At 37.8% G+C, this 14,978-nt stretch overlaps 2 protein-coding genes across 3 annotated transcripts; both read left to right on the top strand.

Moving 5' to 3' along the window:
* Positions 1-814: 814 nt before the first annotated feature.
* alx3 (ALX homeobox 3) lies at positions 815-7,145 on the top strand. Of its 2 annotated transcripts, none has more exons than XM_065247930.1 (4): positions 815-1,202; positions 4,957-5,228; positions 5,492-5,617; positions 6,344-7,145. In XM_065247930.1, the coding sequence occupies exons 1-4, from the start codon at positions 866-868 to the stop codon at positions 6,701-6,703; spliced, it is 1,095 nt and encodes a 364-aa protein (XP_065104002.1). In that variant the 5' UTR covers positions 815-865; the 3' UTR covers positions 6,704-7,145. The 2 variants fall into 2 exon arrangements, with proteins under 2 accessions (XP_065104002.1, XP_065104001.1); XM_065247929.1 differs by having other exon boundaries at positions 4,954-5,228.
* Positions 7,146-9,844: 2,699 nt separating this feature from the next.
* Positions 9,845-14,896, top strand: rbm15 (RNA binding motif protein 15). Its single transcript, XM_065246996.1, has one exon. It carries the CDS (start codon positions 9,987-9,989, stop codon positions 12,546-12,548), a length of 2,562 nt encoding a protein of 853 aa, XP_065103068.1. The 5' UTR covers positions 9,845-9,986; the 3' UTR covers positions 12,549-14,896.
* The last annotated feature ends 82 nt before the right edge of the window (positions 14,897-14,978 follow it).

Genomic DNA, 14,978 nt, shown 5'->3' with positions numbered 1-14,978 from the left:
AATGCGTAAATCAGCTAATTTGTTTAATTAGACATAATTGTTGTTATTTACACTGGTAAAAGACACAATAAGCTTTTGATAATATTTTCCTGAACCAGTCCGTAAATTTGTAAATTTTTGTAGACCTTCCGCAACTACAGAAAATCCATTAACAATGATTTATTTATATTGTACGCCATTTTTGCTTCATATTTCTTATATCTGAAAAATCTTAATTTGAAAATAAAGTCCAATTATTTCCATAAAACCCAATGTCAATTTAAATCATAAAAGCACAATGTGATTCAAACTTTATTTTATTTGTGTACAGTATCTCACTTAAAGCGCAAAAACTTAATTGTGCTCTTTTTCATGCAGATGTATATCACAATTAAATTTGTTAACGGATTTTTAGTCAATACTCATTCACCCGGCTGAATTCTGCTTTCATATTGCTTTGACAGAGACCGGCATGGTCACGCGTAAAATCTTTATGGATGAAAAAACCCATCAAATCCGCACTCAAACATTGGGTGATTGACTTTTTGTTCTTTCCCGTTTGTACATCATATTGTTAATAATGAGCCTACTCAATTTTATCACTGACTTCCATCTTCATTCAAAACATTTTGTTTTATTGGAAAAACTTTGAAGACGTTTAATGGTTAATTGACAAGAACCACACGTGATTGAATTCTAGGCGTATTAAATCAGACCGCTGTCTTAGTTGACCCCTCCCAAACGGGTCTTTGTTTCTGAAGTCTTCAAATCCCACCCACTTGAAATGTAGAGGTGGAAAAAATCACCCTCTCTCTCTCTCGCATATACACAAACTTGTTCACTGTTAATAGCATCCTAGTCCACTGTTTGCTCTCCAAACGAGGTGATGGAGACGGAGAGTTGTTTGTCTTTCTCTTCGCCTCCAAACAGGATCACGCCAGAAAACTCCCCGGGTTTGGAGCATAATTCCGGCTCTTTCTTTCAGTGTGACGAACTCCAAAAGTCCCCACATCTTCCACTAGCGCATCGACATGAGTTTTTTAACGCGCAGTCTATGGGACGCTATGCCGACAGTGGTCCTGCGGACTTTACGCATGTTAGCACGACAACTCCGCGTACCTCGCCTGGAAAACATACAAAGTACCTGGAGAATATGAGTCAGGACCAAAAGACTTCGTCAATCAGTGAAAAGAACTCGCCATTTTATGAGAATAATTCCGATGGTAAGTTAAACCTTTTTTTAGTCATTGCTTGTCAGTAATAATCTTAATAATAATAATAATATAATTAACCTTCATTGAGAGTTTGCAAAGCTTCTCAAGACTTGTAATATCTGTAAATACAAACAATATAACTATGTACTGTATAGCAATGTAACTAAAACAGACATATTCAGTTATTCTTAATAATAAATTCATAAAATATAGTTTATTACAATATATTTTAACTATTATTAATTTCATTTTTTGTCATTTAACATTTTATTTAAAACGAAACGAACCACAAACAGTGTGATATTTCTCAGTCCTGATTAAAACTTAATTATTACACAATTTATTTTGTTTTAAGTTATTAATAATTCTTTATTCGCTCAAACAATGTTTTATTCAGTCTTTAGTTCATATTTTTATTTAAGCATTTGGAAATGCGAAGCGTGTTAGCAAATTACATTATTTTACATTGATATTAGCAAATTACATTATTAGATATTAGAAACAACGTACTGACATCTCTAAGTCTTATAGTAAGTGGACCTAAATATTATAGTTTTATAATAGTTTTGTAACACATTTTGGGTTTTGAACGAATGAGGTTCGGTTATTTTCAGTGATATCTCATTTATAAATAAGGACTAAATGACACCTTTATGTTGCAAATGCTGCGTTTTTTAGTCGTTTAAGTTCATGTCCAAATTTATGCTCAAATATTCAATATTATTCCATAATATAAATAAAGCTCTGGGTTTTTAGGGCCGACTTCATTTGTTTCAGGAAATCTCTGCATGGATTGAACATTTATTTATAGGCTACAGTAAGCCCACTTAATTTAGCAAGGCTTATTGTATACAAAATTTGCGAGGTGTAGGACTAATGTCAAAAAATCTTTATGAGCATTCAGAAAAGAAGGCTGTAGATGGTTTAGAAAATTATCTTCATGAGAATGGATTGTGGAATTCCTTTGTCTCCGTACGCTTAAGGTCTAATATGGTCTGTCGTGTTTGTTTTAAATATAGGCCTACTCTGGGATAACATATATAGCCTGTTTTAATCATAAACATTGACCTCAGTGGACATATGAAATAACATCTTTTAATGAAATGACATAGCTGAGTTTCTCAAAACATTAGTCGCTCTAAGTATTGGCTCAAGTTTCACCAAAGGCAAAGCTTCGTTATAGCCTAGTTCATTGTGTGTCACGTGTCTTACTTGTAAAACTGATCATTCTAAAATATTTTACAGAGTAAAGACAAATTGACATTTGATGAATTTCATTAATTAAATTAAGGAAACGTGTTGGAAACTTGATAACACTCTCCTTTAAAACAACAGCTTGCTCCACTGCGCATGACACGTGACAGGCCTGAATTTACATGACAGGCATTAGAGTTACTTTAGATGGGAGTTCTTTACCTACACTTTACAAATAAAGAGATGATAAAATCCTTGATTTCACAAATTTGACAGACCAATAGTTGTTTATGCGTCAGTAAATAAACATAAATAAATAGACCATATTAACAAAAAAATGTGTGTGAGAATGTGTTAAAATAACGCTTTTCACCACAATAAACCCCTCTTCTTTATTCTTTCAATGGCAGGTTCAAATACTTCTATAATGTAAATCTATGTGCCTACACTGTTTCAGCCTGTTGTGTGTACATTTGTTAGTTTCCAAGCAAGAAACAGCTGTACTGGATGTGGTAATTTCCGATCCCCTTACTGTGATTCGTTTAATGACATTTGGACCATTTTCATTAATCGCCATATAACTGAATATCTATAGCTAATGGCGAAACACTATAGCAGTATTTTTTTATTCAGTAGTGTGTTTGGCCTTCAGCAGTACTCATTGGTTTGGGATAAAGGGTAATCATTACTAAAGTTACACGGAGAGCTTGAGTTGCAACGTTGACGGGGAACCATTGCACTCTCAAAATCGGCAACATGCAAAAATAGGCTACTTGTTGCTCCAGCCTGATTTTAACTATTTAAACATGTAACACGTATTTTAGACGTTACAATATAAAAAAAGTTACGGTTACCTAACATTTTTAGTGTAGTATTTTGTATATGAAGAAGTGAGAGGTTTATGTTACTGAAATATTTAATTATTCATTTTAGGTTTAGCCTGTGAATTGTTTTGTATTTTAACTGAGTGTACTGTGTGTGTCTAACAAATAGCCAGGATTTGATTGGTCAAAAGAAGTTCGAATGAAAAGCCTTTCAATATTTTATGAGAGTCTATACACTTTTGTTCTTTCAAACCCAAAATTTCCTTTCTGTTTTATCCTTTGGCTTACATTCATAAGAGTAATCGTTCAATAAAGAGTTATTGGCAGCAATTTTTGGTTCCTCACTTCTTTCAGTCAAACCTCCCTCTTATTAATGTCTTACCTTTTTCTAGTCTGCTTTTTTACATCAAATAATATTTTATGCAACAGAAAGTTTCTGTGTGTTAAAGGTTCCTAATAGAACCATATTATCTGACAAAGACATTTTTAGGAATCTAGATTTTTAAGTGGGAGGCAGGAAGGCAGGGCCATTTTTAAATCTTGTGAGATTTAATGCAAACAATAACATATAAATTCTTGAATTGTAAATATCTGTATATAAAAGCAGTATTAATTAAAAGTGTTTGTAAATAGGCAGATTAAGTCAATGGTTTCTTCTGCTGGCAAAATAGTAATCCGGAAAGCACCAAATTAATTTCTGTAACTTGCAATATAGAGAAATGCCTGAGAATGAAATTTATATCTTTAATGTTCTTTTTAATCCTCTTTAAAATTATGATTTTTTTTAATATGTTGTTATCCAACTGCAGTGTGTTTTATTTTGTATGCTATTTACGTAACCACAAATTGAAATGAAAGTAATTACAAGATATTAAAATCAGATATTATTAGAATTTCATCATGGTTTACCCCTTGCATCTATTTTATTCAAAAAGCCAGAACGGGTCAGTGGTAAAACCATATGTAGAGTATTTCTCCTTGTATAGGCCACTTCCTATTCTTCGTATTCTCCTGAGAAAAACAAACTCATCCTGTTTAAATGTATGTTTATTATTGTAGTCATTTTAACAGAAAATTTTTGTCAAATTTCTTCTAGATCCTACCACATTTTGAAATGTCACAACAAAATTTGACTAAATATTGCATTGAGACATGTTTAATTTACTGTCCTGTTCCAGCAATCATTGAGTTTGACTTAAAAGAATAACTGCAGCCTTCGTTCTTAACTCAACCCATACAAGCTCAAGTTTCAAGCTAAATCAAAACAATAAGCTCTGGTGACAATGCTTGTTATTATCCTTGTTAAAGTATGTGAAATACTGAAAAACAAAAAACTGGCTAGTTGAAGAACATTTTGAGGTGTCTATATACAGGGTTATTTTAATGGCCTTCTATTTAATCTTTAAAAGCAAAACTATTTTATGTCTCAGCCAGGAAAATGGGTAATTTAATCAAACACAATTTTTTTCTAATTAACATGCTTAGATCATGCAGTCTACAATATGGCTGCTATGAAATTATCACATAGCAGCATTTTTTAACAAGTGTTATAAATAGATATATATAAAATGTTGCATTTCATTTAGATTTCATGTGAAGAAATACAAATTGTACACCAGTAATGACAGGTCAAAGTCATTTATTTGTTTTAGCTTCACTATTAGATAACTTCAGTCTTTGATTTGCATTTAAAGGACAAATCTCTGCCAAATGTAACATTACTTATGTTATCTTTGTGTCAGCAGGTGACAAATCTTTATCCAAGCCCCTTGGCTATCCCACTCATGATTCGGAATGCTGTGGAAAACTGAAGGAATCATCCAACGGGTTGCCTGGAGACTCCATCGCTGACTCCATCGACCTTTCGGGCAAGAACAAAAAACGACGAAACCGGACAACTTTTAGCACCTTTCAGCTGGAGGAGCTGGAGAAGGTCTTTCAGAAGACACATTACCCAGATGTGTATGCACGGGAACAGCTGGCACTGAGGACAGAGCTTACAGAGGCACGGGTGCAGGTGTGTTACACTTTACATCTTGGGACAGATTATTATTAACTATGGTCACTTGTGCATATTAGGAGGAACAGATAATTTGATCTTGTCTGATTACAATGAAGATAATTAATGTTAATATATGGAAAGGTGTAAATTAATTGTTAAAATTATGATAACACATTGATAAAAATTTATATCAGTACATAACAGTTTAAAAAAATGGTGGATGGTAGGGGTGTTTTGATTATTCTGATCATAATAATTTTATGAACCCCCCATCAAAGGTCTGGTTCCAAAACAGACGGGCAAAATGGAGAAAAAGAGAACGCTATGGGAAGATGCAAGAAGTGCGAAACCACTTCGCTGCTACATACGATATCTCCCTTCTCCCTCGGTCCGACACATACCAGGTACATGCACAAATACAAATGCACAGAAGCCAGAAACACAGAAGAGAGAGAGAGAGAGAGAGAGAGAGAGAGAGAGAGGAGAGAGAGAGAGAGAGAGAGAGAGAGAGAGAGAGAGAGAGAGAGAGAGAGAGAGAGAGAGAGAGAGAGAGAGAGAGAGAGAGAGAGAGAGAGAGCTTCAAAATTTGAAAATGCACATTTGAAAATATTTTTACACACTAGAGAGTCTGTATGACATGGTTTGGGCTTGGCCGGGGCTATGGAGCATATTCTCATGAGTTATATTTGTTGTCCAAAACATAAATATTGAATTTAATTTGATGTGATATTGCAAAAACATGTAGTTAGTCAACATTTTTTTATTATTTCAAATGAATATAATAACTTGAATCTGTTCTCACACTATTGAAAAATCCCAGATAAAAAATAAGCAAGAAATATTTATTTTAACATGTTACCTTAATGTTCAGCAATCATTGAACATTATATTCAGCAAGTCAATTTAATACGAGCTACATACTTTAATACTAAGCTACATCAAGTAGTTATCCAGTAGTAAACTGTTCTCACTGTGCACTAACAAAAGCACTAACTATATATAGAAAAAGTAATATTTTCCCTACAAGGAATGAAATTAATACAATACATTTGTGTATTATTTCTATTATAAATGATGCAAACGTTGACACATGAAACACATTTTTTGTCTTTTCTTGCATTTCCTTGTAGATGCAGAATAACCTGTGGCCAGGCAGCGCAGGTACAGGAAGTGCAGGCGGAACAGGCGGTGGTTGCGTCCTGGGCACCGAAAACATGTCGTCATCTTGCATGACCCCTTATCCCCATCCCCATGGCAACCTTCCTGGCCTCATGGGTATGTCTGCATCATCAGGCCATCCTCATCATCACCATCATCACCCATCCCACCACCCCAGCATCAATGGGATTTACTCACTCCATGGCTTCCCAGGAAGCCTGGGGGCCCATTCCTTCGAGCCGGGACCAGAATCTGAATACAAGCCCTCAGGCCTGGTGGCCCTGCGAATGAAAACCAAAGACCCAGGGAGTCTGTTATCCTGGCCAACATGACTACGCAGCTGCGGCTATTACGATGACATCACTGAGCCAATAAACAGTTAGCATGCCTGCACATTCCGGCATGTTACTCAGAAACACTTGTTTTAACGCTAAATGCACAACTCTTTTATTCTTTTGCAGGCTCCCAGATGTGTTTAGTGTTAGGATGTGTCATGTGCCCTGACTCTCCGTTTTGATCTGTTTCCCTATGGAAGCATTTAATTTTTTGTAAATTTGTTAAGCCACCATGGACTTGCACATAACTTGCCTTTTAACGTTAAATCTTACAAAATCTTTCTTGGAAACCGAAATTGTAAAAATGGTGTGATATTAATTACCATTGAAGATGTGCAACATGTTTATTTAAGTATGTTAATAATAATCTTTTTGGTGTCATTTAGTGTATGCCATGTTTAAGCCCCATTATGACAGTCAATAAATGCTTTTATACTTACGGATTTTGTGCATTTAGATACATCACTCCAAGCAACTCCAAATAAAATTGGTGGTAATTCGTAGCAGGACATTAAGATTTATCTGTACATAATGCATTACATTATGTGTTGCCCATAGGATTATGTGGCTTAGGTAACATTTGCATCAATCAAAACACATTTCAAATGAACGGTACTTCTGTGCCAAATTCTTAAGGGTGTAGGTAAACTTTATAAGTGAACACAGTTATATTGCATTACCCTAATGTCTCAGTCTGTGATATTTTAAATGTATGTTTTGCTGTTGGCTTGCTGCAAAGCCTGTCAAATGCCACCCACTGCATTACCAGTAAGTGACAGCCCAGCTAATACAAAACCAAATAAGCGACCACAAAGTATTTTCCCATCAACCATAGGTCTGTCTGACAGCAGGGATACAACCACAAGCCTAATGAATTAGGGGTCGACTTACATAATATGCTACTGTTTAATTCAAGGGCCTTGGATAATAGTCAAAATCAAATTTATAAAAGCACTGCAAACTTCAAGGCTCTGATGTGAATGCAATACTGGGGTGTTCAATAAAAACTGTGTGGACATCAAATTGTAATAGACATTGTTCTAAAGAAATCCAATCTTTTGGAAGATGCTTTTATCCAAAACAACTTATAGTGCATTTAAGATCAAACTTTTTATCAGTATTTTTATCAGTGTCTTTTCCTGGGACTTAAACCCACAACCTTTATTATATTACATTTTTACAGATTTAGAAGATATTTTTATTCAAAGGGACTGAAAGTGTTATGATGTTTTTAAATTTTTGTGCAATTGGAAGACACTTTTATCCAAGGCAACTTTTAATGCATTCAAGATATTGGCTTACTTGTGTTTCTCTGGGTCTTATACGTTTTTACTTATTTTGAAGATATTATCCAAAGCAATTAACAAAGTTTTGACGTTTATGCATTTGGAAGACGCTTTACTTACGCAATTTTTATCCTATCAGTGTTTGTTCCTATGGGAATTAAACTCCCAATCTTTGCACTGCAAGTACATAAATCCAATGCAATTCTTGTATACTTTCTCCATTTTATTTTTCACAATCAGTTCATCTAATGATGACTTTAACTACAACTACATGCCTCACAGAACTCCCAAAAAAAGAAACAAGCATTCCCAAAGTCTATTTCTAAGATGTCAATGTCAGAAATTTTGTTTATCATGTTTAATGTGTTTTTGGAATCCCAGTCCTGTGGGAAATAGCTAAAGTTACAGTCTTCTGTTGATACAAGTGCCAAACAGCCTTGGAGAGGGTAGTTCAGTGACATAGCAATGTGACCGGTATAAGCTTTTTAGCTCCATCTGGGTTTAATGACTGCATGCCAAACCTGCCAGCCACTCTTTCAGGGTGATTCACTTAATTTAGATGACACATAAGATGAAATTGTTTGGGATGATAAAAGCTGACTAGTTCCAGTGACAGGATTTTCAAAGCTCTGCTCATTTTCCTATTTCTCAAAATGGAAACAGATCAACAATTGCTTTGGGCCAAACATTTCCTGCTGCTTCTTTTCTTTGTGCATTCAGGATGACAGAAGTGCTGAATCACATTAAGTGCCAGTTCAACAGACCATGCCGTGTTTTAGTGAGAGCTGACATGTGGTTCCAATATAGAATAGAAAGGAAAGCTGACAGAAACTCTCTCCACACCCACAGCTTCAAATTCCAGCCTGATCTCTTAAGAAAGTGGAGCCAGCTACACATGCAAACTGATTAAATCCCAGATTAAAAGATGTGATAAAGATACAGTTGAGGAACACAAGAGAAGCGTTGCTAAATGAGAAGTTTAACAAGACTGGCAGGATACCCAAAGAGAGTGTACTAGTGTTGTACTAAATGTTGTGTGCTCTGATAGCACAATGCATATAGAAGTTCACATAAGACATAGGCTATAGGTACACAAAACTAAAGATTAACTAAACTATGTAATCCAAAAATGTATAGAGATGCTTTAATGACTTGGCCCACTGCAAGCTTTGGGCAATTGGCCTACTAGTAAATCACTAATACTTATATAATATTTTATATATATATATAGCCTATATATATATAGAGTTGGGGTGTTTATACAAATTCTTAACTACAGGATTTGCATGCTTGTTGTCTCATATATTAAGCTAAAGCATATTAAAGAGAATGCATGTACGTAAAGTTTATATTCTGTCTTTTTAAAATCTTTTACATAGCAGCTCATTTTCCTGGTTATTTGGTTTCATCTATTGAAATCTGTTGTATTTGTAAATACATTTATTTTTTAATTAAGCTTTGATCAGTTATGCACATACAATGCTTTTCAATGGTCCCGGCCTTCACACTGAAATATGCCCCTTATGTCCACGAACAAGCAAACGTCACCATCTATTGGCCAAATACTGAACTGCACGATTTTTTGTTTTATTTAATTATTTATATAACTTATTATTTTAAAAGATGATACATTTGTGATATCGAAATAATTTATGATAACATGATATCATACTAACGTCCGTGTATTTTATCAAGACCTAAAAGAAAGGTATTTGAATGTCACGCATTTCAGAGCTAAAATGGTGACGGGGCGCTGTCGTGCTGTCTTGATTGACAGGCATTGCAACCAATAGCATGGTCGATGTTCAGACCTTCAAGCCAATCAAAGTCGGTAGGCGGGCTATACTTTAGTCTTGACAAGATGGCGAATGCGGTTGTTTTGCCGCAGGGACACTGAACAAATTACAACATTATTATTTCAATTTGCAAACACTGCGGTAGCATAATTGTTAAAAAGTTTATTGTTAGACGCGCAGAGCTAAAGAGCACCCACAATGAAGGGAAAAGAGCGGTCGCCAGTGAAAAAACGTTCAAGGGCCTTGGATGATGTACGAGACAGGGGAGGAAGCCACCCGACCAGTAAGAAAATGGGGGTTCTCTCGATTTCTGGTGGCGGAAGCAACAACGGTAACAGTTCGTCTAAAAGCGACGGGAGTTCTGCAAGACGAGGATTAGTTGGAGACAAAAGAGACAGCCGAGATTTCGACGGACACGTATCCAGTCGGACTGGAAATAATCACGGTTACACAAGCCCCGTAGCCAGCTCGAGTGGCAAGAATCACGCCTCGAGCCTATCTGGAGAGGCGGCAGCGCGCAGCAACTCACGCGGAGAATCGCGCGCGCCACTTCCCACAAACGAAAGTGAGTACAAAACTTTAAAAATCAGCGAGCTTGGCTCCCAACTAAGCGATGAGGAAATAGAGGACGGACTTTTTCACGAATTCAAAAAATTTGGTGACGTGAGTGTGAAAATAAGCCGAGTCAACGACGAGAGAATAGCATTTGTTAACTTCAGGAGACCTGACGATGCCAGGGCTGCTAAGCACGCACGAGGCCGGCTGGTACTGTACGATCGTCCATTGAAAATTGAGGCAGTGTATTTGAACAGGAGGAGAAGTCGCTCTCCGGTAGACAAGGACCATTTCTCTGTCGTCGCAGGCCATAGACATTTGCATACTCAAAGGCCGATCTCTCCGACTGGCCTGGGCTACAGGGACTACAGGTTACAGCAGTTAGCCCTTGGTCGGCTTCCTCCTCCCCCACCCCCTCCTTTACCCAGAGAGCTTGAAAGAGAGTTTGCCTTTTACGAAGCAAGGGCAAGGCCTACTGCGTACATTGCTGAGCGGGCTGCTTCTTTCCGCGAGGAGGACTTTATCTCTCCAGAGGACGACCAGAGAGCCAACCGCACACTGTTTCTGGGTAATTTGGATATTACTGTGACTGAAAATGACTTAAGGAGAGCCTTTGAAAGATTTGGAACCATCACCGAGGTGGACATTAAAAGACCCACTCGGGGCCAGAGCAGCACCTATGGTTTTCTTAAATTTGAGAACTTGGACATGGCCCATAGAGCAAAAATGAGTATGTCTGGAAAAGTTGTAGGCCGAAACCCCATAAAAATCGGGTATGGCAAAGCAACCCCCACCACACGCCTTTGGGTGGGTGGTCTTGGACCCTGGGTTCCTCTTACCGCATTAGCGAGGGAATTTGACCGCTTTGGCACTATTAGGACTATAGACTACAGAAAAGGCGATGCCTGGGCTTATATTCAGTATGAAAGCCTGGATGCTGCACAGGCGGCCTGCACACACATGCGGGGCTTTCCTCTCGGCGGTCAGGACAGGAGGCTGAGGGTGGACTTCGCCGACACGGAGCACCGCTACCAGCAGCAGTTTCTGCAGCCCCTCCCTTTGCAACACTATGAAATTGTCGCCGAGTCCTTTGTTCACCGTGCCACCCCTGAAGCAATCAGGGTCAGAGAAAGGACACCTCCACCACTGCACTTCAGAGAACGCGAACTGTACGCTGGGGCCGAGTGGCCCGCACCTGCCATACGTGAACGTGTGAGAAATCCTGCATTTGAGCCTCTTGAACACTTGGAGCGTGAGCGTCGGCGAGAGGCTTGGTCTCTGGAGCGGGAGCTGCCGGGGAGGGAACCCGGTCGCAAACGCAGACTTCTGGAGGATGGGAGACATCTTGAGTGCTCACCTGACAGCAGCAGCGAATGGGCAGCCCGGCGTCGGAGACCACCTTCTCTCGAGGGTAGCCCGGGCGGTAGCAGCCGTGACGGGCGTTTCAGTGACTCAGAGCGGCCAGTGAGAGGAGATCGAGCATCCCCGGTGCGAGAGAGACGCAGCAGCCTAGATCGAGCCTCTGGTGAGAAACGCATCAAAAACAGCAGCAGCCTATCAGAGTCAAGTGTCGGAGTGAGTCCAGCAGAGAGGAAACGCAAAGCAGGCGATTCAGCTAAAGGTGCCTCCAAAAGAGACAGATCTGAGAGCAGCTCCAAAGGCAGCCAGGCCTCAAAGCAGGAAGCAGGTGGGAAGCTGAGCATGGCCTGGAATGGTATGTTACTACTTAAAAACAGCAACTTCCCAGCCAGCATGCACATCCTGGAGGGAGATCTGAACGTTGCCACCAGTCTCCTTATCGACGGCAGCACAGGCGGAAAGGTCAGCCAGCTACGCATCACACAACGCCTTCGCCTCGACCAGCCCAAGATCGACGAAGTGTCGCGCCGCATCAAAGTCGCAGGCCCAGGTGGATATGCGGTTCTACTGGCAGTACCGGGCAGCACTGAGGAGACCTCGTCTTCGGACCCTGCAGCTTCAACACAGAGGCCCCTTCGCAACTTGGTTTCGTACCTGAAGCAAAAGCAGGCAGCTGGGGTCATCAGTTTACCTGTCGGGAGCAGTAAAGATAAGGACAACACTGGTGTCCTGCACGCATTTCCACCCTGTGATTTCTCTCAGCAGTTCTTAGATTCTTCTGCGAAAGCTCTTGCCAAAACAGAAGAGGACTACCTGGTCATGATCATTGTTCGAGGAGCATCTTAAAATGCATAACACAAAGTGTTGTTAAATGCAAGCTTCTCTTAATGTCTCTTAATTGCATGCTCTGTAAAGCAGAAGTGGTACTAGAGTAAAGGGCAAATGTTATTACCTGCTCTGCCAAAACTTACTTACAAAAAAGAAAAAAACTTATGGCCCATTTATATAGTCAAATTTAGCTCAATAGCAATATATTTGTTTTCTGTTGCAAGTTTATTCAGATGTCTAGTTTGTGATAAGTTGTTCCCTGCATAAAAGATTCAATGGAGCTGGGCATGTTAGAATAGAAACTCTTAATTTGATATCGGCAATTAAACACTGTCTATTTAAAACACTTCCTATCAACATGTGTTTCAGTCAGACATCCATGTACAAAATCATTTCTGTGAATGTTGATTTATGTGGTTATCAATTGATCTGGTTTAAGGGGATCTTGGGTTCATGTGACTTGATGCTTTGAACAATCATTTAGTAAAGGCAAGTGTATAGGTGTATAGTCCTGTAGGCAACTAAAACGGGAATAATATTTTGCTCATTGAACTGCATGTTGATGCTAGTGTTCTATAATAGACTGTTGCAGAGGTTTATCCAGGTAATGTACAAAAACATAGTCCACTAAAAATGTCATCAGTGTTATATTGATTGAAAGTAGAAAACAGACTACAAGTTAACACCTTAAATTTCCTTATTACCATAAAATAATAAATTGTGAACCTATTTTGATTATAAAGTAGATATTTCTAATCCCTACCTAGACCAAAGTATACTATCCAGGCAGATCTTATGTGCTTAAATATGAAAAAGTCCATGTTTTTGGGTTACATTTCAAGGTTGATGCATTCTGGTTTCAAAAAGTGATTGTTCATTGTACGTTAAAATTTTATTTTTTTTACGAGAGGCAGAAGAATAATTTGGTTGCATAAGGTGGTTTTAATTTTTTATTTTGTTCCATAGGACTGTCAAATATTTCAAGATATAAACAGTTTACAGTGATGTTAATACTCAAGTACTTATGATGGTGATTTCTTTTACGGTAAACAAGATAAAAGAAAGATTTAACAAAAACATGGGTTTTCAATGCAAGTCAATTTCAGTTGATGTTAATGCAAATTTTTTTAAGTCTGTTATTCCTTCCTCACCCTCATGTTGTTTAATGTATGCTCTAATAGATGGTTTTATGTGAGTCTCGATCACAGTTTTTCCTACAAAAAGTAAATGAGACTGGTAATATGGAGTTTCAACTTAAGGGTGAGGAATGATCACAGATTGACACTCCTTTGTGAATGTGGCCTGTAATATTGTTAATTTTGTCACTCAGCATCACATATAATTTACTAGATATGCTATGGAAAAGGAGTGATGTTACTGGGAACATAATGTGTCTAACCATCTTGGATACATGTAAAAATCAGTCCTGCTGAGATATTCATGCCCTTGAAGTGATAGTTCACCCCAAAATGGAAACTATTTTATTTACTTACTCTCATGTTGTTAAAAACGTGTATTATTATTTTTTGTTTTGCTGAGCAGAAAATATATTTTGAGCAATATTTGTAACCAAACCATTTTTTGAACACCATTGACTTCAATTGAAGTATTTCCTTCCATGGAAGTCAATGGTGCTTTTGTTTCCTGCTTGATTACAAATATCTTTGTTTAGCAAAACAAAGAATTGTATACATGTGAAAACATGAGGATGAGTAAATGATGACAAAATTTTCATTTTTGGGTGAACTATCCCTTTAAGAAATTTATGACAGTGCTACAATTTACTTTATAGACGTACCTTATTTGACAATGTAGACTGTACATTTAAGTATGTTTTAAGTTTGAAAGGATAAACATGACGTTTATGTTTGAAATATTACACAATGTTATGATTCCTAGGTGTGTAGTTGTTTAAATGGTTTTTAAATGAAAGTCTATACCTTCTCTAAAACACCGAAAAGGTAGAATTTGTGTTCTTAGTATGTTTAGCTATTTGCAGTGTACCTATCTGATGAAGAACTAACATCTTACCATGTATGGTTTTTATATTCACACTAAATTTTGTGTTTTAAAATCTGATCAGTTGTTGGTTTCTATAATGACACGCTGTTTGTGTACATGAATAAGTGGACATACTGTACGTTCAGTCCCGGACTCACAGGACAGGAAATTGACCGTTCCACAAGTGGACTTCACGTGGCTGGAACCAGAAATGATTGTTTGAAATGATTCAGGAGCCCTTTGGATGCACAAGGGCAAGAGCTTTCCATTTAATGTTAGTATACTCTCACAGAGAGAGCATCTTCCTGCTTGTGTAATTGTTTTTGTGCTTACAGTTCCCGTATTTAAACGGAAATAATGACACACTTGATTTGTGCAGTGTTTACCTAATTTCTTGATTTGGGGAAAAGAGGAATCGGTCACTCACTCCTTGCGCAGCTCTGACGT

This window comes from Paramisgurnus dabryanus, chromosome 11 (genome assembly GCF_030506205.2).
Source record: "Paramisgurnus dabryanus chromosome 11, PD_genome_1.1, whole genome shotgun sequence".
Taxonomy (NCBI): Eukaryota; Metazoa; Chordata; class Actinopteri; order Cypriniformes; family Cobitidae; genus Paramisgurnus; species Paramisgurnus dabryanus.
This window is presented reverse-complemented; position numbering and strand designations above follow the sequence as displayed.

What these genes read in the sequence shown, in the direction of transcription:
- alx3 (XM_065247929.1), top strand. Translation starts at nt 866, where the DNA reads ATGGAGACGGAGAGTTGTTTGTCTTTCTCTTCGCCTCCAAACAGGATC. An exon ending in TTATGAGAATAATTCCGATG is followed by an intron (nt 1,203 to 4,953) that starts GTAAGTTAAACC and finishes TCTTTGTGTCAG; the next exon opens with CAGGTGACAAATCTTTATCC. An exon ending in TTACAGAGGCACGGGTGCAG is followed by an intron (nt 5,229 to 5,491) that starts GTGTGTTACACT and finishes CCCCCATCAAAG; the next exon opens with GTCTGGTTCCAAAACAGACG.
- rbm15 (XM_065246996.1), top strand. Translation starts at nt 9,987, where the DNA reads ATGAAGGGAAAAGAGCGGTCGCCAGTGAAAAAACGTTCAAGGGCCTTG.